Raw genomic sequence first — 21,316 nt, 5'->3', positions numbered from 1 at the left:
ATTTATTTTTAGTGTCAACTAAACATGAAACATGCAAAATATGGCACTTTTAATGGCCCCACACTCAGCTTTCTCCAACCATCGCAGCATTCAAAATATATGGGGGGATGTGAAAAAAGAGCACTTTATGCTGTCACCGAAGTGATTTAAAATAATGCGATTGCATGGGCTTAAAATCAGAGTCGAAATAGGTGTTGACAGGACACACACACCTTAAATACTATTTATTGGGCTTAACTATTTAAAATGACTACTTAGATATGTTTATTCACATAGTTGAATATATCAATAAAATTCGAAATTCGTGTGGTCTAAAGCACTGTTTTTTGCAGCTATCAAAAGCAGTTGATTTTTAAAAGGCTTAATGCAATCAATCCTGTATTGTGATCCTGTTAAACAATCCCCCAAAAAAGGCATTAAATAAATAATATTATTTATAGAATTATTTTGCATGGGATTGTATTAAAATTACATTTTGCTTGCACGTTTTCAATTTTATGTCAATCATATTTTATAAGCCCATATAAACACCAACGGTTTGACACAGAATTGACCAAAACAATCGAAGAAAAGTTGGCAATTACCTCAACTTTCTCGTTCTCCTGACCCTTCCTGCTCCCCCCATCCCCTTCCCCAAGCTGCCAATTTGCATGGCCAGCAGAGTTTTAGTGTCCAGTCAGCGCGTCTGGCCAAAGCGGATCGCATTTGATTTGCGCGTATATGTACATATAAATATATATATATATATATCAATCCGCAGCACTATCCATATCCATATGTCCGATTCGATGCCCACCGGCATCGCCGTCACACTGATCGTGTGCCTGCCCATCGCAGGTAGCCGATGCGATGCGATCCGCTCCGATCCGATCGGATCGGCGATTTGGTCGCCGGCTCTCGATGCTCGATGGGTTAAAAGGCCCGCTCCGGCCGGCGGGTCGAGTCAGTCTGCCCCTGGCCTGGCCCTTTGTCGGGACGCGTTTTCCAGAGCGTTTCACAGCCGAGAGCAGGTGCAGGTGGTTACCCCCCGCTGCCACCGTGACGTACACCGATGACCGAGAAGAGAGAGCGGCCGGGCCCGCTGCGCTGGCTGAGACACCTGCTCGACCAGCTCCTGGTGCGAATCCTTAGCCTGAGCCTCTTCCGTTCGCGCTGCGATCCGCCGCCTTTGCAGCGTTTTCCCGCAACGGAACTAACGTCTGCCGTCGCCGCCGCCAAATACGTGCCCATTCCGAGGGTGAAGGGACTTCCGGTAGTCGGGACACTTGTGGATCTTATAGCCGCCGGCGGAGCCACGCAGTAAATCCGTATAGTTGAACCTCGAAAAGTCGGAGAGATAGCACTCGTGTTGAAAATGCATAATAAATACTATAAAATTGGCTTATGCCGGACTAGTTCAATGTTAAACAATTCAACCTTAATTGGCAACCTTTTGAAAAAAGTGATTATCTGTAGGTTTTTCTTTTAAGAAAGTGCTTAACCCTACTAAAATTACCAAAAAGTGCAAAACGTAATAGAGTTGTTTATATCTAAAATGCTTTATGAAATAAAAAACTATATTTAAATCTCACAAATCGAAGAAATCGATATAATACTTACAAAATATCAAAGCTTTAAATAAAAAAAATATGTTGAAATATAGAAGGACGAAAGTAAAATAAACTAAAAACTAATCACAATCTCTGCGACTTAAGAGAGTTCAACTACATATGTACTAATATATCGTCGCCTTAAGGATCCCTAGTATAACCCGTATATCCTTAATCTGTTTAGCCTTCATAAGTACATCGATGCGAGGCACAAGCAGTATGGTCCCATTTTCCGGGAGCGCTTGGGCGGTACCCAGGATGCAGTGTTCGTGTCGTCAGCGAATCTCATGCGCGGAGTCTTCCAGCACGAGGGTCAGTATCCGCAGCATCCGCTGCCGGATGCCTGGACGCTGTATAACCAGCAACATGCCTGCCAACGGGGACTGTTCTTCATGTAAGTGGAGTGGACCAAATGAGTCCGTTGAATTGCAAATGTGGAGCCGACGAAACCGATCTCTTGTCTCTTCTTCGATGGGAATAGGGAGGGCGCCGAGTGGCTGCACAACCGACGCATACTTAATCGACTGCTGCTCAACGGAAATTTGAATTGGATGGACGTGCATATTGAGAGCTGTACCAGACGAATGGTGGATCAGTGGAAAAGACGCACTGCGGAGGCGGCGGCGATTCCGCTAGCGGAGGGTGGTGAAATCCGAAGCTACGAACTGCCCCTGTTGGAACAACAGCTCTACCGTTGGTCGATAGAAGGTACAAGCCGTCATGCATTAAGCGCTGATCCCCATACAAAATGATTTCATCCCAACTCTATCCACTTGTAGTGCTGTGCTGCATCATGTTTGGCACCAGCGTGCTCACCTGCCCCAAGATCCAGTCCTCGCTGGACTACTTTACGCAGATTGTGCACAAGGTGTTTGAGCATAGCTCGCGACTGATGACATTCCCGCCTCGCTTGGCCCAGATTTTGCGCCTGCCCATCTGGCGGGATTTCGAGGCCAATGTGGATGAGGTGCTGCGTGAGGGAGCTGCCATAATCGATCACTGCATCAGAGTGCAGGAGGACCAAAGGAGATCGCACGATGAGGCGCTCTACCACCGCCTCCAGGCGGCGGATGTGCCAGGCGATATGATCAAGCGGATATTTGTAGACTTGGTCATTGCAGCAGGTGACACGGTGAGCAATCCAATTGAATTGTAAAGCCCATTACTTATTGTAGCTACACCTCATACAGACCGCATTTAGCAGTCAGTGGGCTTTGTTTGCCCTTTCAAAGGAGCCGACGCTCCAGAAACGACTGGCCAAGGAGCGAGCTACCAATGATTCTCGGCTGATGCACGGCCTGATCAAGGAGTCCCTGCGTCTGTACCCCGTAGCTCCCTTCATTGGCCGATATCTGCCGCAGGACGCGCAACTTGGCGGTCACTTTATCGAAAAGGATGTGAGTGAAAGAAATTTCTTTGAGAGCCTCATCGCTCATGCACGCCTCTTTCAGACCATGGTGTTGCTTTCCTTGTACACGGCAGGTCGCGATCCATCACACTTTGAGCAGCCGGAACGCGTGCTCCCGGAGCGCTGGTGCATTGGAGAGTCGGAGCAGGTGCATAAGTCACACGGCAGTCTGCCTTTTGCCATCGGCCAGCGGTCTTGCATTGGTCGCCGTGTGGCACTCAAGCAGCTCCACTCCCTGCTGGGCCGATGTGCCGCCCAGTTCGAGATGAGCTGCCTCAACGAGAAACCCGTTGACAGCGTGCTCCGCATGGTCACCGTGCCCGATCAGACTTTGCGTTTAGCCCTTCGGCCGCGAACCGAGTGATACAGTCATACACGCATAAACATAATCATAGAACTAACACTAATCGTAATTGTAATCGTAGTATCTTTAGTTTTATAAAAATATATAAAAGTCACATATCTAGTAATCTATCTAGTTAAACATTTCAAACTAGGAAAACAATGCCTGGAGCATGATATAGACTAATAGCACAGTCGCCAGAATAAATATTCCCAGGAGTGGGGAACCCCACACCAGTTGTCCAAGGATCATCGAGCAACCGATCGTTGTGAGAGCGGATATAGAGCCCAATGGTCGTAGACAAACTCGCGGAGGAACCAGATTTTCGCATATTTCAACGTGGCCGGAGCTTTTGTCAAACCACTGTTCCGTCATCGGAGCGTACAACAGTTGCCGGGACACTTTTCCGAAGTAATCGTCGCGGACGTAGAATCCTTGTAGTTGACTACCATACTGGATAAAATGTTATTACCAACAGGGAAAAACAAAAAGGCCATTTTAAAGAAACTTACCTTTTTGTTAATCTTTTCCGAAACGAAGTGCAGAATTCTTACCAACGCTCTAACTTCATTGGTCTGGATGGGCAGCGTCGCGGGATCAACAGCGGCATGCAGGTTAGAAGCATTGAGCGACATTTGGTGCGGGTTCAGCTTTGAGGTGTCCAAAGTGTCGCTGGCGTCGAAAAAGCTGAAATTTTGCACAGCAGGCGCAGAAGGTATAGATGGTTCCTCTGGCAGAGTTTCATGCATAGATAGATTCGCTTGATCAACCTGTTTAGATATTCAAATATTTAAATTTTATGTTAACCGAAAACGAACAGTAAACTCACATTAAACGTTCGACAGAATGCGTCGATGCATTGACGCAAAACCTCCGGAATGCGACTGAACTCGCGCAGGGTCACTTCTTCCTGGGTGCACTCCCCAAACATCTTCTTATAAAAGTTCTTAAGAAATCCTTCAGAGCGCTGTTTCTCCGCAATTTCGTTTCGAAGCTTGGCGATGTCTCTGAGCACCGAGTTTCGGGCCATACTGATCACCAACAAGAAGGTTTCCATTTGCGTTTGCATGGTAAAACTAAACAGTTTGACGGAGCTTGTGTTCACCGATTGATTCCATTGAGTGCCTGGAGAGACGGATTTGCTAAACGAAACAGGATATTTTAAAATGAGAAGTTATTTAACTAAATAGTCTCAACCCACTTCATTATGTTGACTTGGCGCTGTGGCGAGTCAAAGCCAAAAGCATTGCCTGCATGGATTTGCTCAAAACGCTGTAGTTTATCTACTAAATCATGTTGAGAGAAGATTGTGGCCAGACGGTACAGCATAAATGCGTTCCGATACACAGTGTAGTCCAACCGACCGAAGTGTGGCATTAGCTGCGTAAATACGTGAGTATACATAATAAGGTTGTCGATAATGAAGCCATCGAAGCAGGAAGAAATTGGCGGCCTGTAGGAAAGACTAGGTCTAAAAAGAATAAATTCATTAGTGGTCTTCAGTGTTTCAATTTATAAGTTTAATCTTACGCTTTATTGTTCAGCGCCGCTATAGTGTATCTCCATGGCTGAATGTAACTGAGCCAAAGCTCCAGCACCACCATCAACGAGCTGTCCAGAGGCCAACGATCGATCAAACCAACTATAAAGGCGTAGATCCTTACTTTAACCATACTCAACGATACCTTACGCAGCGCGCACAGCGAACTGTGGTCGAGCTGAGCGCCATTTGCAAAGAAGTGCACCTGCTTGACCAAGGTGCGTACGCCGCGCACAAAATCGCTGCTGGGCAAATGATGCTCCGACTCGATGTCGTAGCGCAGCCAGATGTCTACGAAAAAGTGGAGAACACTTTCAGATCGCCAGGCGTAGGCCCTTTGGGAGCTGGCATTTGGGCTGTTGGACTGTGGTGACATGTTCCCGCCAACGCTTGCACTGGGACTGCCACCTCCGACAGACACGTTTCCGCCATTGCGATAGGAGCTGGAGATCTTAATGTAGCGCGGTTGTCTTTGGGGCTGTAATGCCTGGGCTGGCAATGGCTGTGGCGCCTTAACCCCGCTGCTAAAGTGCACCGGTTCTATGCGTGCATCGGGAACCAGCGGCAGGAAGTTGTTAAGGTACTCGGCCACCAGTTTCAAGTAGACCGTTTTGCTGCGCACATTGTGGATTTGCATGGCTATGGGATTGATAGAGTGTAGTGGCTGCAGGGCGTGTAGCACAAAGTGAATCACGTAGAAGTCGAAGGCGTTGAGCGAGAGCGTGGAAACCTGTTGCATCATCGTCTCCACATTGATGAGTTCCGCATAGAAACTAGGATTCTGACCATTCTGCAGCAGGCTAACGAATTTCGCCTGAAACGAAAGGAATTAGAGTGAGCCATAATACCCCTATTAAGTCCACTTACCGGCAGCAGATTGATGTCTAGTTCGAATTTGTACTGGTCGACGAGCAGGCGGTGGCAAACACGCATCCAGGGACCACAGACGCCGAAGAACTGGTTCAGCGTTTGGAATTGCAGCGGATTGTTTTCAAGCGTCGTGGTCCGCAGGCCCCAGCCCAACGGATTGCCATCGATCCCGAATATGGAGTGCACAACGTGGGGGAAGATCTCATGCACTTGGCGCAGGGAGCACCGATCGAACAGGATGCTCAGCTCGTGCACGCGCTCGAAAAGCGGCAAACTGAGCACCGTCAACAGGCGGCTCTGGAATGGGATGAGATTAGAGCGCAATTTGTATTACCTCGATGCTCGCTACTCACGCTTAGGTTTTCTGGCGGCATGGTCTGCGACATGGTGAGTTCGTGTATGTCAAAATTGTCTTAAATTACAAATAAATATCACTTTAAAACTTAAAAACTTCTGCCGGCGTGCAGTAAACAAAAACCTTTCGCCGTGCTGCCGGACCAGTGAAAAATGGTATCAGTCCATAGGGCTGCCACATCGGCAAAGAATACGTGAAATTTTTATAACAATTACATTAAAATGTTGATGAAATTCGCTAGCGGTCATTAAAAAAATACTGAATAATTAATATAATTTTATTTGTTACATTCCTAAATTTATAAACGGGTAGGTTATTCGTTTTGCAGTTGGTACGGGTTGAGGTGGGAACAGAGTATTTCGGAATAAAAACTTTGGTATATTGTGTCGGCCCTTCAACGGTCACACTAGCAACCGGCAGCGTTTGTTTTGCTGCAGATTTTTGTGTTTATTATCCTTTTTGCCCAATTTAAGAAGATCAACATGAAGCGAAGAAGTCAAACTAGAGCCGAACAAGCCGTTCCACCAGCTAAAACTATAAAGGAGAAGAGTGGAGCGCTCACAGTGGCCCAGCTCAGCTCCGATGTCATTTGGCAGGTGGGTGCTCCGCTGGACAAATCGAAGTGTGAAATTTAAATCTGGATAACCTATTTACAGCTGGCATCGCAGTACTGGACGCCGGATACCAAAGCAGATCACCTGCCGTACAGTGCCAAGATCATCGAACGTATCTACAATGAGGAGATCGGTGATGGCGGTGGCCACAGTGCACGGAGGATCAACATGCTGGAGTTCAGTCAGTATCTGGAGCAGTATCTGTGGCCACACTACCAACGTGAAACCGCCACCCATGCCCACCTTATGTCCATCGTTATAATGGCCAACGAGAAGTTCCGGGAGCGCGTCGAAGTTTGGACTGTGTTTGAAAAGCTTCCGGATCAGTATCCAGCCTTCTTTCGCCACGTGCTAGAGAGCTGTTTGCCGAGCAAAAAGGCAAAGGAGGCTAGTAGCACGCTGAGGGAGCGGACAGCGCTGTTGATGTTCATTAACCACTGCTTCAACAGCATGGAGATAGAGCTGTGCCGAGAACAGGCCAAGCGACTAGTCTCCTTGTCCATGTGGCATTGCCTCCAGCCTCGTAAGTTCTTCTTCGCAACTCTTAACATCTATCAAAGTGATCCAAAATGTATTTGCTTGCAGGCCGTCGCGAGCAGGAGCTTCGAGAAGTTCCCGAGTGGCGAAAGTACTGGAAACGCCTGCTCAAGAAGGAGAAAGGCAGCAAACCGGAGGTCCTCTGGGAGAGACACTTTATGCAGAACCTTATTATTGACTTCCTGCACATACTCGAAAGCATTCCCGCAGAAGGCGAGGTGCCACGCAACGTGGTTCACTACTGTGAGCGCTTCCTAGAGTTTATCATCGACCTGGAGGCACTTTTGCCGACGCGACGCTTCTTCAACACGGTTTTAGACGACTGTCATCTGATTGTGCGAGCTCTTCTGTCACCCTTGGTTCGTCGCGAGGAGGGAAAACTGTTTGGTCAGGTAGGTGTCAGACTTCTCTTTTAATAACTATCTCGTACAGCATAAATTAGTTAAAATTAAGTACAAATCTCAATGTTGGACATTGCTAAACTACGAAAACACTTATATTAGTGTGGACGGTGGCTCCTCAGTAATCGTTGCCGTTCATATAATGCAGCTCATCGCCCCAGTCGTTTGCCGACGGTGGCTCATTGTAGCAGCAGGACTTCTTTAGCAGAAATGTCACATGTCGCTGGCGCAGAACGCAGATGTATAACAACAGAGGCGTCTGCAGTGCGTTGACTACGATGTGGGCATAAAGCAGGCCTTCCATCTGCAGCCAGGACATTATGAGGAATAGCCAGGCTATTGACATTACCAACAGCATCAGGGAGAACATGATGAAACTACAAAGAAGAAGATGTTTTAATAGATGTACTTATGTGTCTTATGAGCAATGCCGAGTTGCCTTTCTACTTACTTGGCCTTCAACTTGTGCGCAATGCGGCCGTATACCGTCCTGCGGTTAATCAACTTCCTGGTGGTCACATAGAAGAATATGTTTACCAAAATGGTACAAGCAATAGGAGCAAAGAATATGCATATGCCTAGCCAGCCGATCGTCTCTTGCTCGCCCACCATGTGCTCCTGTTTGTAGGATTCGGCGTCAAGGAAGAAATGTGCGAAGACAGCCAGTGCAGCCATCGTTGCTGTGCATCCCCAAGCATACGCGGAATAGTAGCAGTACTTCCTGCCGTCCGTGACTCGCAGGAAGACGTTCCTCGAACGAAAGGTCTTCCAAATGTAAAAACCGAAACTGTTCAGCCAGAAGAAGGCTGCCAAGAGGCTGAAGCACAGGATGATGTCCGCCACAATGAAGCTCACATGGCTGGTCAGCTCGGTGAAAATTCTCACAAGGTCTGCTGCCTGGCTTACCATAAGGCACACGGCTATCGTTGTCACAATGTTGCCAACCAGATCTCTGCTAAATGGATTCGAAATTAACGCATGAAGCAAATCAAATTCAAACTATTGCTCACCTGAGAGTAGGGAGTATAAAATAGATGATGGCGATGACCAGCAGGATAATAAGCGAGATGCCATGAAATATTGGGTTTAAGATTTTGCGGAGCAGGAAGTTTGAGTCACTCCACTTGATCTCCTTGCGGGCCAAGCAAATCTTGGCGAAGAGCACATTTTCCTCTCCAGTACTGGAAGTGGCCTGCGAATGGATTTTATGATTATCCATGCAATTTATGTGGACTTTAGCTACTCTTACCTTGTCAATGCAATACAATCCCTTATCGTAGTCATGGTATAGCGGTTCCAGACTGCCGGCAATATCCTCCTCATAATCCGACTGTATTCCATGACGCTCCTCTTCTTCATTTTCGGCATTGGTGTAATGCCTTAACCTCCCATCATCCAGCAACACCAGCTTATCAGAGCTCTGAAAAATATAAAAATATCTATAAGTATCTAAAAGTTTATGTACAAAGAACTTTAAACTCACGCCAGCATAGTGATATATGGGCCACATCTGCATGGATCCACAATTTGGAATCCCGATGACGAATTTGAAATTAACGGGCCTGTTTTGCTCTCCTCCATAGCTGGTGAACATTGGCTGGAAGTAGTCTGCAAATGGAAACCGACGATAAATAGAGAACACAGACCGTGGAAAATCATTAAGGCAGTTCAAGTTATAGCTGCTTTTGTCGCGGCTAGTGGATCAGAGGGGAGCCAGATTTTCTTTTCTCTCCGCGATAAATATTTACGCTTCTGGGCAAAGAACTTGAGCTGTTCCATTTGCCTTCATCAGCTGGTTTTGCAATTTGTGCGGATTGGTTCTTCTTCAATTATCGAAGTTCGGATACATTTTTTTCCACTCACCCATTCATATGTTAATCATTGCTAAGCACGCGGAAATTAGATTGCATGTTGCGATTATGTGCTCTGTTGTAGTATAGGGATTACTCAAATGACTACAATTAAATTCGGATGAGATCAGTACAATGCAATGATTCAACTATCAGTAATAGTTACATACATTTTTATGTGTCACCTATATGGCCGATCCATGGTCATAAATGTTTTATTCAGTTTTAGATGTCCGAGCTAGAATTTCGATATAGTTGCTAGAGTAGGTTTTTATATTTCCCACAATTGTTGCGATTGTTTGTCAAACATTCACCCAAGGCAAATAGTCATTGTAAGTTGGTATATAAGGCTTTGACTCTTTGACACTATTCAAATATTTGTGTATCACTATATTCACCATTAGCTCCACAAACATAAATTAAAAAAAAAAATTGGCTTCCCATTTATGGGGAACAGAAGCATCTATAGTACCTTACTAATGGATTTTTTGCCTCATTTTACTTCCAAGAGATGATATTCTCGATTTGGGAATCCCTCATCAAGTGGCTACTTTAATGTTTAAACAGAAACATGCCCCACAGCATAAATCATATTTCTCATCAGGATTGGGGCCACCCTCTGTTTGTTTTAAGAACTTTCTTGGGGGAGTACGAACCGTGGAGTTGGGGATATTTAGCTGTTGGCTTCGTTCCACTGATCCACTGATAGCCAACAAATGGGCCATTTAATGTTGGGCATACATATGTTGCATGCCAGAAGGGAAAATCCATAAAGTTGAATGGCCAACCAACTTCGTTGTGGTTGTTATGGCAACTTTTTCGAGCGACTAGGAGTTTTCCGCCTGGCCAGCTGTTGAACTTACCCGTTTCGTTGACCTGATGACACTCTTGGTCCACGTGTATCTCGAACTTCTCGCAGCATTTGTTGACCAGCACTAGGTTGGGATCGGAAGATCGCCCCGTTGATGATCCGCCGCTAGTTAGATGACTGGTTACTGGTAAAGGGCTAAGACTAAGAAGTAATACGCAGAGCAGGGGAATCAGCAGAGCGGAGCAGCTGCACTTTTTTGCATTTTGCCCGGCTGCAAAATGCGCGCCAAGCGTTTTTACGAGCATCTTTTGCTTAGTAACACAGACACAGATACAGATACAATACACAGGTAAAAGGCAGTTGCCGTTGGTGTTTATGTGGATCTGCGCTTGCTAAGAAATGCGTCATCAAGGTGCCGGCTGTGAGCCAAGATCATGACTTGCATGCCAGAACTCAAGTAAGGCGACACTTTTTTGTATCAACACACACCCACAAAGGCACTTTCGTCTGGGTTTCAGACTCGTATTCGGTTAATAAACAATGCGCGCTTTACTTCCTCTTTAAACAGTATTCAAATCGAAATAAAAATTGAAGAAGCAACATCAACCGATTCGAAGCGACGACAAAAAGCGAATGACTCTCTGTTCTCGGCTCTTAATATCGAGTCACTAAGGCGGCGAGAGAGTGGAGAGTTGCGATAGCAGCGCTCAACCCCCACCAAAGAGCTCCCTCTCTCGAATTAAAAACCAGACAACGTTGTACCCGACTGCCCCGACTATTCACTGCCCTGCCTGAAGGAACTGAAACCCACATATAATAACGTTTTTATTTATTTACCGATTAAATACTTTTTTAAGATATGCTATCAAATATAGAAGCCATTAGACATTTATGTAGGCGTACTACGGTTCCTATATTACAATTTAACAATTTATTCTGATTTCATTTGAAAGTGAACATGCAAACAGATCTATATACTCAAAAGAACCGTTGTATAATACCCTTTGATCCATCGAGGGTATAAAATGTTGAAGCAAGGCTTTGAATTCGCGCCCTCTTTCCCTCTCCGTGCTCTCTTTTTTTTTTAAATTGAGCGACGCAAATTATCAATTGGAGCAAGTAGTCAGTGCGAGTGAAGCAGGAACCGGCAATGTCTGCCTGTACGAGTATGCGACGGCTTTGTTTGCTCCTCCAGCGCACTCTAGTGCTCCCCCTCCCCTCGCTTCCTGCGCCAGGATGAGGCTTGATGATGCGGCGCGATAAGATGCAGCTGTGTGCAATGCTCTATTGACGCGTGCCCTGTCATCGCACTTGTCCTCTCGCACCTCCACAAACTCCGAAATGGAAGGGAAGATAAGAAGTCTTCTTTAAAGACTTCCCTTTAGTTAAATGTTAGTCCGCAACACCCTTCAGCTAACCTTCAACACAGATTTGTATTGAACACACACGCATGTATTGGGTTTCAGGGAAAGTCCCCCCATTCCAACAGCAAGGACTTCCGCTTTCCGCTCACCTGGCTGGTCTAATTAGCACTACCTCTCTCGCACACATAGCCAAACTTAGCTGGTGCAACTGTGTGAGTGGTCTTGCCCAAAATGATGACGTATCAACCTTTTGGGGTACACCAACCGGCTTGGCTTACACAGTATGTCTGGCTTTGAATACCTGTAGTGCAGCTGAAATCAAAAAAGAGAGAGAGAGCTTGGCAAAGAAAGAGAAACGCTCAATGTTTGCGTGAGTTTGTAGAATTCACGAGGGCAGGTAGTACAACAAACACGTTCCATTCAACACGCGCGTTTGGGTAACCGAACAGGAGCGGATCAGCCAAAATGGGGGTTGAAAATTAATTTATGTGTAATATCCCTTAATTGGATTTAACGACATCTTGGCTAATTGCTTTAACATTATGGAAAAACAAACATACCTACAGCTCCTGGACATGCTGAAGTTTTATACCCGCTTCGAGATCAACGACGTTACTGGAAGTTCGCTCACAGATCACGACATGACCCAGCTGCACTACAAGAAGATCACCTCGCTGCAGCGAGCGGTGTTCGCCAAGTTTCCCAGCCTGCGGGTATTTGCCTTGTCCAACGTGGCGACGGTTGATAACAGGGAGTCGCTGGAGCAGCACTTTGGTGGGTTGGATGGCAAGGGACTCCTTCAGATTGCCACGTTCCTAAATCTGGTGCCAGAGGAGGTGGTCTCACCTTTGGACTGGCATCGGGTAGACGAGCAATTTCTGCGTGAGCTGCTGATTACGCGACATGAGCGACGCTGTTCGCAGTTGGAGGCGCTTAATGAGATGCCCCTGTATCCCACGGAGCAGATCATCTGGGACGAGAATGTGGTACCCTCGGAATATTACTCCGGTGAGAGCTGCTTGGCGCTACCCAAGCTTAATCTGCAGTTCCTGACTCTCCACGACTATCTCCTACGCAACTTTAACCTATTCCGCTTGGAATCCACCTATGAAATCCGGCAAGACATCGAAGATGCCGTCAGCCGCATGTTGCCATGGAAATCTGAAGATGGCGATGTTGTGTTCGGTGGCTGGGCAAGAATGGCTCTGCCCATTGCCAGCTTTGCCGTTGTCGAAGTGGCCAAACCTCATCTTGGCGAAAAGAAGCCATCAAGAGTACGTGCTGATGTGGGCGTAACTCTCTCCGTGCGTCGAGAAATCAAGGCAGAGTGGGAGAACCTTCGAAAGCATGACGTGTGCTTCCTCATAACCGTAAAGCCAACACAACCATACGGCACCAAGTACAAGCACCGCGAGCCTTTTGTTCCCCAGGTGGGCTTGGTCAGTGTCCGTGGGTGTGAGGTGGAGGGCATGCTAGATGCCAATGGCCGAGTCATAGAAGACGGCCCGGAACCAAGGCCACAGCTGCAGGGTGAGAATCGTTGCTACCGTGTTTGGCTGGACTCCAATCAGTACCGCTTGGATATGGACGATCTCCAGGAGGTAGGTGTCCAACTATTTCCTGCTAATTGCCAACAGTGTTACTTAATAAGTTGTTTATTCAGGGAGCCGACGATGTCTACGAAAGTTTTAACATCCTGATGCGCCGCAAGCCCAAGGAGAATAACTTCAAGGCCGTGTTGGAAACCATACGTCATTTAATGAATACAGAATGCGTGGTTCCGCCTTGGCTTCACGACATTCTTCTTGGCTATGGTGATCCTGGAGCTGCGCACTACAGTAATATGCCCAATCAGGAACGCAGTCTGGAGTTTAACGATACCTTCTTGGATTACAATCATCTTGAGGCCAGTTTCCCCAAATATAATTTGAAGTGTGAGGTGCCAGAGGAAAACCGCCAACCTCCTTTTAGGCTAATATTTGAAGATGTGCCTATTCAAAAGGAAAGCGATGGAGAGGATCCTGAAGAGAATTCTGAAATGGAATTGACCAAATCTATTTTGGTGCAGCCCTACAAATATGAAGCCAGGGGTCCATATCCTAGCGACAAGCCTAAACAGTAAGTATTGAAATCGAATATCCAGCGTAATATATTTTATATCTCTCATATATGATTGAACCAAATTGATCACAAATGACCGTTTCATTTCGTTTTAGAAACTCTATTCGTTTTACACCCACACAAGTGGAAGCCATTCGTGCGGGAATGCAACCGGGGCTGACACTGGTGGTCGGTCCTCCTGGTACCGGCAAAACTGACGTGGCCGTGCAAATTATATCGAATATTTACCACAACCACCCGAATCAACGAACCCTTATTGTGACCCACTCCAATCAGGCGCTCAACCAGTTGTTCGAAAAAATCATGGCTTTGGATATCGATGAGCGGCATTTGCTACGTCTTGGTCACGGCGAGGAAGCTTTGGAGACCGAGAAAGACTACAGTCGATATGGACGAGTCAACTATGTTCTGGCCAAGCGTATGGATCTTCTAAGCCAGGTGCAGAAGTTGCAAGAGGCGCTCGGCGTAAGTGGTGATAATGCTTACACTTGTGAAACCGCCGGCTATTTTTACCTGTACAATGTCATGGCTCGATGGGAGAAGTTCCAGAGTCAGATAAGCGTACATAAACAGGAGGCGGACGTGGAGAAGCTGAGAGCAGAGTTTGAAAAAGAGTTTCCGTTTGGAAAATTCTTCGCAGATGCCCCGCAGCCATTGTTCAAGGGCGCGAATTATGATGAACTTATGGATATTGCCTGCTCTAATTTCCGATACATTTCGGATATATTCAACGAACTAGAGGAGTTCCGTGCTTTTGAATTGCTTCGCACGGGACTGGATCGATCGAAATATTTGCTAGTCAAAGAGGCAAAGATCATTGCCATGACTTGTACACATGCGGCACTCAAACGCAAGGAGCTGGTTAATCTCGGTTTTCGATACGACAATATCCTTATGGAAGAATCGGCACAGATCCTGGAGATCGAAACGTTTATTCCCCTGCTGCTGCAGAATCCTCTGGATGGACTTAATCGTCTAAAACGTTGGATTATGATTGGGGATCATCATCAGCTGCCGCCTGTGATCAAGAACATGGCTTTCCAAAAGTACTCCAACATGGAACAGAGTCTGTTTACCAGGCTGGTTCGTCTCGGAGTGCCTACCGTAGATCTTGACGGGCAGGGTCGTGCACGAGCCAGTATTTGTTCGTTGTACAAGTGGCGCTACAAGAAGCTGGAAGACCTACAGCACATCTTTGAGCGGGATGAATACAAACAGGCTAATCCAGGATTTGTCCACGACTACCAGCTTATTAATGTGGAAGATTTCAAGGGAGTGGGTGAAAGCGAGCCCAATCCCTACTTCTACCAGGTGAGACGAAATTGAATAATTCCAAGCATTTTCCTTTTCTGAAAACCCTCTTTAAAAACCCGCAGAATCTTGCTGAGGCAGAGTACATTGTCGCCGTGTACACGTATATGCGTCTGTTGGGCTACCCTGCAGCCAAGATCTCCATTTTGACAACCTACAATGGTCAAAAGCATCTCATCCGAGACGTAATCAACGCCCGCTGCGGAAACAATCCTCTTATTGGTTGGCCGCATAAGATTACCACCGTGGATAAATACCAGGGTCAGCAGAACGACTACATACTCATCTCTCTAGTACGCACCAAGGCGGTTGGACATCTGCGGGATGTACGACGTTTAGTGGTGGCCATGAGTCGAGCGCGTCTGGGATTATATGTATTTGGGAGGGTCTCCTTGTTTAAGAACTGTCTGGAACTTCAGCAGACTTTCAAGCTTGTAAGTTTTTATAGCATATTATGGATTTTCAGAGATTTATAATTCCGGAACTTTTTCCATTCCAGCTAACACAGAGACCTTTAAAGTTGAGTCTGGTACCCGAAGACAAGTACCCGACGGATCGTTTGGCTAGTGCTGATGTTTCCAGTCAAGATATCAAGACGGTAGAAAACATGTCCGAAATGGCACAGTTTGTGTACGAGCGGTACATGGCCAAAATGAAGGAGCTAAAGGGCACTCTACCTTCCGAAGAAGAGTTGGAAGAAATGCGCAACCAGCTGCTACAGGAAGATGAGGAATATGTTCCAGAAGCTTCCCAAGAGCCACCGGAAAAAAGAGCAGCTAAGGAAGAGCCATTGTCCAAAAAGAAAACAACAGAAGCCTTCAAGCCCACCCCTATTCTCAACGAAATAAACGTGGACGACACGGAGATGGCCCAAAGGGAACAAGTTGAACAGGAAGCTACTGCTACTACTACTCAAGATAAAACGCAGGAGTCCGCTCCACCTGAAGAGTCTTAGTTATTGTTCAGTTGCTCAAATAATTTAATTTCATTAAGTTCCAACAAAGTTAAAGTGACAAATGCAAAACGCATAGACCACACACCATAAATCTCCGTTTACTTCTTGGGTGCGGTTATGCCCTCCAGCTGAGCCTTCAGCTGAGCGTTGGTCTTCTTCAGGAAAGTTATCTCCTCCGTGAACTTCTTTTCTTCGGAGGCCCTCAGTTCAGCATTACGGCGCTCTGCCTGTTCCTGCTTAAGCTTCATATCTGCTATTATCTCCTCCAGTGCCTCTTTGTCTAGTTCAAGAGTCTTGACCCGATCTCGAAGCATTTCCTTTTCCTCATGCGCCTGCAAAGCCTTGCGCATGCCAAAGGCTACGGAACTGCAGTACAATGTTTCATAGGCCTCCATTGACATGGCGATCTCATCACGTATGCGCAGCAGTAGCAGGCCACGCTCTGAACAGTTAATGGTAACCTGGCGAATGATTTCGTCTGATGGAGTTGATGATGGAGTTTTAACAAGATGGAAAATGGCAAAAATGGATTGTCTTACCAAAACATTGTGAGTAGAGTTCGCGGCGCACGGGACAAATACCTGTCTCACGAGCTTGGGTCTGCTGCAGCCTAGTATCAAGCATCTCCTGCAAATTGATCACATCCTGGCGTGTTGCTGGAGTACTAGACACAGACTGCTGCCACAACTGACCATCCTCCTCCCAGCAGCGCGGTGGCAATATGGAATTAAGAATCTCCTCGGTCTCCCTTTTGGTATCTAGCAAAGCTCCCGCCGTTTGGGGCCTTTTCATCTCTATCTCTGTTAGCGGAGCGCCACCTTTCTTGTCCGGGTGCTTTACCACCAGCACCGGGTTGTTGTAGCGCACCAGGGTCTGGAATTGACCCACGCTTGTTATATCCAGCTCCTCCATTTTGCTGGTACTATTTCAATTTCTCAATTTCTATCTCAAAAAAATATATATATTTAAATATGTGTGATTAGGAATTCAGCAGGTTTGTTCACCGCTGTTGATGATTAAAAAATCAGAAATGCCTGTGCTAAGAAAATTCCAGGGGGTGTGAGTTTGTTATTCTCCCTGCGCCTTCTAGCAACCATGCGCAACTCGGCAACGGCTTCTGTTTTTGTTTATATATGTATCAAACTTGCAAATATCAACAGGTGTAAAACTGCGCTGTTCAATGAACCACAAAATTCAAATAAAACCACAATTATCATATGTATGTGTATATGTTTAATGTAAATGCAAACATAAATGAGTTTCTGGCTCTGCCCGTGAGGAGTCGGACAGCGGTCAAAAGTAACTTAGTTCGTTGCACATTTCCAATTCACTCCAACTTAAATTCTGAACTTATAAGTATGAGCAAGTTTGGCTAATTAAACTAGGATCTAAGTAACTAATTGTTAACACACAACTAAACGTGTTACGGAATTGGAAGAGCAAATAATTTAGTCTTTTTAGTGGTACAACTTAAGCTGTAGACGATTTGGATCGCCATTAAAACTAATATCGCGGAAGTTTTCGAGTAAAGACTGAATTGTGTAGATGCCATTGTAGATGTACATTAGTAACTCTTACATATTCATATCGTTTCATTACGGCTAGACATTGTCAATATATAATAGTACATATATATTATTGTCATTAATTATGCGGGAGAATTTCCTCTATGGGTTCTTGTAGTTCTGTTTCTGCTCCTGGCTCTCTATCCTGATTACTTGAGTTCTAGATAAACGCTGGCTTACCAGTTACAACTACGCTATGTATATAAGTATTTATATGTGCTATGTACGTGTCTAGAATATTGTTGATGAAAACGCAACGACGAACTCAAAGGTGCAACAGAACAGATTCGGTTGAACTTAACCACGGCGAGGGCTTGTCTACAACACAGATACACAGCTACTACATAATTTACACATCTTTTTGGGCAGCAGTTCCCATCGACCATTAGATCAGCTCGGCCACGGCGTCGTCTCCGTCCCGGATGGGAGCCTGAAATGTGGATCCTGTGAACTCGTACAACTGAAGAGGGAGAAGTGTAAATATAAATTATATTCTTTACTTTCTGCTTGGTGGATTCATACCGAGGGCGCTCTATTGTTTCGCAACGTGGCATAGTCCGCAAATTCATTCATGTGCGGATCAACGCGGGCCAGTAGTAGACCAGCACCTCCCACTCCTCCGGCGCTGGCACCTCCCCCGCTGCGCATCGATCCACCGCCGGCACCACCGCCGCCAGTTAGACGATTTTGATTATTGCGCGGCTGAATGGTGGCATACGTGTTGTCCACCGTCTGGCCCACATGATGAACCTGCTCAAGAGAGCTACGATGGTCGAGGTGGCCCGGTGCCTCAGAGTTGGATATGTGATCGGGCTCCGAGAAAACCTGCATGGTTAGTTCTTGTTCCTCATACAGTTTCAATTTTCTGAAGGAAAATACAAAAATCAGAAACTATTCAAAACCAGTTTATATCAGGACTTACTGTTCTATCCACAGCGGATTTTCGGTAGTGTTTAGGTCCTCTATTATCTGCTTCTTAATTAGGGCCTCCTTGCGACGGGTCTCCACGGGCACCGACAGATTCCAATGCTTTAGGCAGCAGCACAGGACAATAAAACTAATAACGCCCACAAAAAGGACGATGACCAGCGCCACCAATCCAGCCACTGCTAGATCAAACTCATCTTGCACAATAGCTATGTAGGCGGGCACAACGTTCTCTATGGCAAAACCAGCGTAGTAGTCCTGAAATAAAGCAATGTTAGTTAAAATACATATGCACAAAACAAAGTTTAAAGGAATTACCTTTAGATAATCGTAGTTTCTGTCGATATCCTTGAGAATCTCATCAACTGGTGCAATTTGCTGGGTCTGAGGATCAACTGCATGGAAGTACAGGTCACACCAGTCCATACGAATGCGTCCAATCGAGTCCAAATGGAATCTTATTTCATCAACAATGATGCGATGCTGGGTGGCATTGCGCAACTCAGCAATGATCTCCTCCTGTTCCTGGTAAACCTCTTCCGGCGGACGGGACAGAATTACACGCACCAGCTGCGTGCCATCAAAGACCCAGATCTGCATGAAACCAAATAATATTTATTGGATTGTTATATATAATATTACTACCACTTACATTCACTTTAGTACTGGCTGAGCGTTGGGGTTGCTCCAATTCTCTTGCCACGATCTCCAGTTCGAAACGATCCTGGTTGTACTCAGCCATGATAGTGTTTGCTGAGATGCGACCATCCTGTGAAATGGCAAACGGACTGGGAACAATCGATCCTGTGGATTTGGTGGCTCCAAACTTATACAGATTTGAAGCGACAATCATAAACTCGATCTTTGCGTTCTTGCCTTGATCTGCATCCGTTGCATTTACTAGCGTAATAGCTGCCCCCATCTTGGCATTAGCGTTTACTCCGGCATAGTAGATCGGCTTCTCAAACACGGGAGGATTGTCGTTAACATCCAGGACAGTGATGGCCACTTTTGCGACTGTGTTATCCCGGTTGAGGGTCTTAATCGAGAAAGAGGCGCGTTCCTCCTCGGATATATGCAGATCCGCCTTGATGCTGGCTAGGATGTATAAAGTGTACACATCCGTTTCTTCGCGATCTAGGCTCTTGTTTGTGTAAATATCCCCAGTCAGCTTGTCCACATAAAACGCACCATCCTCATTGCCCAACAGCATGTAGTAGAATATATCCCGGTTGTGCTTGCTTCTAGAGGCCGCTTGAATGTGTCCAATCTTCACATCCCGACCGCTATTCTCGTTGATCGACACCTTATAAGGATTGGAGGCATCGGGAAACTCCGGTCGGTTCTCGTTGGCATCCACAATACTGACGCTGAGGAGACGCAGGGATTCAAATGGAGGATTGCCTGCATCTCGGGCAACCAATATTATATCGTAGCTAACGGATTTAAGAATTACAGATTAGAAAAGCTCTACGTAAAAGTAAAGTACACTTACTTGGCACGGTTTTTTCGGTTCAACTGTGTTTTGGCTCGCAATTCTCCTGTCACTTCATCGATCTTGAATTCCCCGGTCTGCTGCTCGTTCCGATTGTTCACCTGCAGGTGGTAACTAATTTTGCCGTTTTCCTCCGTATCATTATCCATTGCCCTGACGGTGAGCAGTAGATAATCGGGCTGAACAATATCACCAGGTATCTCAATGGTGGCATTGGACAACGCGGGTATAACGAACTCCGGCTTATGGCGGTTAACCCTTAGTACAGTAATAATCGCTTTCGTTGTGCTTTCCATGGTGCCCGATCCTTGAGTGTCGCGTGCCGAAATGGTTAGCTCGTAGGCTCCATGTTTTCCGGACAAACTTTGTGCAGGATACACAATGCCAGACTGCGCATCGAGTTTGAAGAGTCCCATTTCGTTGCCAGCTGTAATGATATACCGCACATCTCCGTATAGACCCTCATCCTGGTCAATGGCCTGAACTTGGAGCAATGCTGCAGGCGGCTGATAGGCGGCATTTTCCGCCACCGTAGAGTTGTATACATCTCGTGTAAAAACGGGAGCATTATCATTGACATCCAAAATGTTAATGTGGATCTGTTGGTTATAAAGTAACTAAGGTAATGCAAAAAGGAAATCGGGAATCATTCTACTCACCGTTGCCGTAGCCGATTTTTGGACAGCAGCCGGAGCCTTATCCTGAGCCACCACGGAGAGCGTGAGCTCCTTAATTTGCTCTCGATCGAGAATCGAGGAATTGGCCACCATTACGTTGCCCGTATAGGCATCAATGCTAAAGTACTTGTTATTTTCCCCGATAAGCGTGTAAGTGATTTCGCCAAAGACGCCTACATCACCATCGTGGGCCTCCACTTTTCCCGCCACCGTGCCGCGGGGTGAGTTTTCCGTAACATTGAAGTAATAATCGGATTGAGAGAACTTTGGGTCATTATCGTTCAGGTTAATAATATCCACCACCACATCAGCGGTGGCTGTTAGAGCGGGCACACCCGTATCACTGACGGTGACTTGGAACTTGACCTCCTTTACGGCTTCGTAGTCGAGCCGGGCAATGGTGTAGATCATTCCGCTGGTCTGGTTAATGGCGAAATAGTCGTTGTCACTGATATTAAATTCGCCAATGCTGGAGTCCTCATCGGTGGCCTGAAGAGTGGTCAGTACGGTGCCCACAGGCTGCTCCTCCACCATTTGCAGCTTGATTTGCGGCTGCTCCACACTCCATGGTGCATTGAAGCGC

At 46.3% G+C, this 21,316-nt stretch overlaps 6 protein-coding genes across 10 annotated transcripts in view; 2 read left to right on the top strand and 4 right to left on the bottom strand.

Moving 5' to 3' along the window:
* The first annotated feature begins 929 nt into the window (after positions 1 to 929).
* On the top strand, positions 930 to 3,467 carry LOC6728460 (cytochrome P450 315a1, mitochondrial). The gene is made up of 6 exons (XM_002103769.4): positions 930 to 1,299; positions 1,774 to 1,983; positions 2,071 to 2,297; positions 2,369 to 2,721; positions 2,780 to 2,986; positions 3,041 to 3,467. The coding sequence occupies exons 1-6, from the start codon at positions 1,052 to 1,054 to the stop codon at positions 3,359 to 3,361; spliced, it is 1,566 nt and encodes a 521-aa protein (XP_002103805.2). The 5' UTR covers positions 930 to 1,051; the 3' UTR covers positions 3,362 to 3,467.
* Positions 3,411 to 6,318, bottom strand: LOC6728459 (sphingomyelin phosphodiesterase 4). Its single transcript, XM_002103768.4, has 7 exons — positions 6,104 to 6,318; positions 5,748 to 6,047; positions 4,871 to 5,694; positions 4,542 to 4,811; positions 4,170 to 4,482; positions 3,853 to 4,110; positions 3,411 to 3,793 (listed from the first exon to the last, which is right to left on the bottom strand). The coding sequence occupies exons 1-7, from the start codon at positions 6,134 to 6,136 to the stop codon at positions 3,491 to 3,493; spliced, it is 2,301 nt and encodes a 766-aa protein (XP_002103804.1). The 5' UTR covers positions 6,137 to 6,318; the 3' UTR covers positions 3,411 to 3,490.
* A 147-nt stretch (positions 6,319 to 6,465) lies between these two features.
* Positions 6,466 to 16,160, top strand: LOC6728457 (RNA helicase aquarius). Its single transcript, XM_016175157.3, has 8 exons — positions 6,466 to 6,701; positions 6,762 to 7,242; positions 7,305 to 7,648; positions 12,249 to 13,283; positions 13,346 to 13,800; positions 13,899 to 15,114; positions 15,180 to 15,548; positions 15,614 to 16,160. The coding sequence occupies exons 1-8, from the start codon at positions 6,588 to 6,590 to the stop codon at positions 16,067 to 16,069; spliced, it is 4,470 nt and encodes a 1,489-aa protein (XP_016035076.1). The 5' UTR covers positions 6,466 to 6,587; the 3' UTR covers positions 16,070 to 16,160.
* On the bottom strand, positions 7,650 to 10,984 carry LOC6728458 (probable G-protein coupled receptor Mth-like 5). 2 transcript variants are annotated; one of them, XM_016176911.3, is made up of 6 exons: positions 10,371 to 10,984; positions 9,141 to 9,265; positions 8,907 to 9,077; positions 8,668 to 8,849; positions 8,109 to 8,612; positions 7,650 to 8,034 (listed from the first exon to the last, which is right to left on the bottom strand). In XM_016176911.3, the coding sequence occupies exons 1-6, from the start codon at positions 10,621 to 10,623 to the stop codon at positions 7,776 to 7,778; spliced, it is 1,494 nt and encodes a 497-aa protein (XP_016035077.1). In that variant the 5' UTR covers positions 10,624 to 10,984; the 3' UTR covers positions 7,650 to 7,775. The 2 variants fall into 2 exon arrangements, with proteins under 2 accessions (XP_016035077.1, XP_002103803.1); XM_002103767.4 differs by having other exon boundaries at positions 8,109 to 8,609.
* On the bottom strand, positions 16,073 to 17,096 carry LOC6728456 (putative inner dynein arm light chain, axonemal). Its single transcript, XM_002103765.4, has 2 exons — positions 16,609 to 17,096; positions 16,073 to 16,547 (listed from the first exon to the last, which is right to left on the bottom strand). The coding sequence occupies exons 1-2, from the start codon at positions 16,979 to 16,981 to the stop codon at positions 16,168 to 16,170; spliced, it is 753 nt and encodes a 250-aa protein (XP_002103801.1). The 5' UTR covers positions 16,982 to 17,096; the 3' UTR covers positions 16,073 to 16,167.
* Positions 17,097 to 17,279: 183 nt separating this feature from the next.
* LOC6728455 (cadherin-87A) overlaps positions 17,280 to 21,316 on the bottom strand; it is a 57,108-nt gene continuing 53,071 nt past the window's right edge. For all 4 annotated transcript variants that reach the window (XM_016176909.3, XM_016176908.3, XM_016176906.3 and 1 more), the window contains exons 11-17: positions 20,716 to 21,315; positions 20,057 to 20,655; positions 19,214 to 19,997; positions 18,880 to 19,155; positions 18,557 to 18,819; positions 18,157 to 18,499; positions 17,280 to 18,094 (exon numbers count right to left, since the gene is read on the bottom strand). In XM_016176909.3, the coding sequence (XP_016035073.1) occupies positions 18,020 to 18,094; positions 18,157 to 18,499; positions 18,557 to 18,819; positions 18,880 to 19,155; positions 19,214 to 19,997; positions 20,057 to 20,655; positions 20,716 to 21,315 (2,940 nt within the window). In that variant the 3' untranslated portion in view covers positions 17,280 to 18,019. The remainder of the gene's footprint in view (positions 18,095 to 18,156; positions 18,500 to 18,556; positions 18,820 to 18,879; positions 19,156 to 19,213; positions 19,998 to 20,056; positions 20,656 to 20,715; position 21,316) is intronic.

Source organism: Drosophila simulans, chromosome 3R, assembly GCF_016746395.2.
Source record: "Drosophila simulans strain w501 chromosome 3R, Prin_Dsim_3.1, whole genome shotgun sequence".
NCBI classification, from domain to species: domain Eukaryota; kingdom Metazoa; phylum Arthropoda; class Insecta; order Diptera; family Drosophilidae; genus Drosophila; species Drosophila simulans.
The sequence above is the reverse complement of the archived record's forward strand: the minus strand, read 5'-3'. Positions and strand labels throughout refer to the sequence as shown.

Coding starts and splice junctions, on each gene's coding strand:
- LOC6728460 (XM_002103769.4), top strand. CDS start 1,052: ATGACCGAGAAGAGAGAGCGGCCGGGCCCGCTGCGCTGGCTGAGACAC. Junction 1,984..2,070: donor CAACGGGGACTGTTCTTCAT/GTAAGTGGAGTG, acceptor CGATGGGAATAG/GGAGGGCGCCGAGTGGCTGC. Junction 2,722..2,779: donor TCATTGCAGCAGGTGACACG/GTGAGCAATCCA, acceptor CACCTCATACAG/ACCGCATTTAGCAGTCAGTG.
- LOC6728459 (XM_002103768.4), bottom strand. CDS start 6,136: ATGTCGCAGACCATGCCGCCAGAAAACCTAAGC. Junction 4,483..4,541: donor CGCCAAGTCAACATAATGAA/GTGGGTTGAGAC, acceptor TGTTTCGTTTAG/CAAATCCGTCTCTCCAGGCA. Junction 3,794..3,852: donor CGGAAAAGATTAACAAAAAG/GTAAGTTTCTTT, acceptor CATTTTATCCAG/TATGGTAGTCAACTACAAGG.
- LOC6728457 (XM_016175157.3), top strand. CDS start 6,588: ATGAAGCGAAGAAGTCAAACTAGAGCCGAACAAGCCGTTCCACCAGCT. Junction 7,243..7,304: donor GTGGCATTGCCTCCAGCCTC/GTAAGTTCTTCT, acceptor ATTTGCTTGCAG/GCCGTCGCGAGCAGGAGCTT. Junction 13,801..13,898: donor CCTAGCGACAAGCCTAAACA/GTAAGTATTGAA, acceptor ATTTCGTTTTAG/AAACTCTATTCGTTTTACAC.
- LOC6728458 (XM_016176911.3), bottom strand. CDS start 10,623: ATGCTCGTAAAAACGCTTGGCGCGCATTTTGCAGCCGGGCAAAATGCA. Junction 9,266..10,370: donor TCATCAGGTCAACGAAACGG/GTAAGTTCAACA, acceptor TTCCATTTGCAG/ACTACTTCCAGCCAATGTTC. Junction 9,078..9,140: donor CCATATATCACTATGCTGGC/GTGAGTTTAAAG, acceptor TATATTTTTCAG/AGCTCTGATAAGCTGGTGTT.
- LOC6728456 (XM_002103765.4), bottom strand. CDS start 16,981: ATGGAGGAGCTGGATATAACAAGCGTGGGTCAATTCCAGACCCTGGTG. Junction 16,548..16,608: donor ACTCTACTCACAATGTTTTG/GTAAGACAATCC, acceptor CAACTCCATCAG/ACGAAATCATTCGCCAGGTT.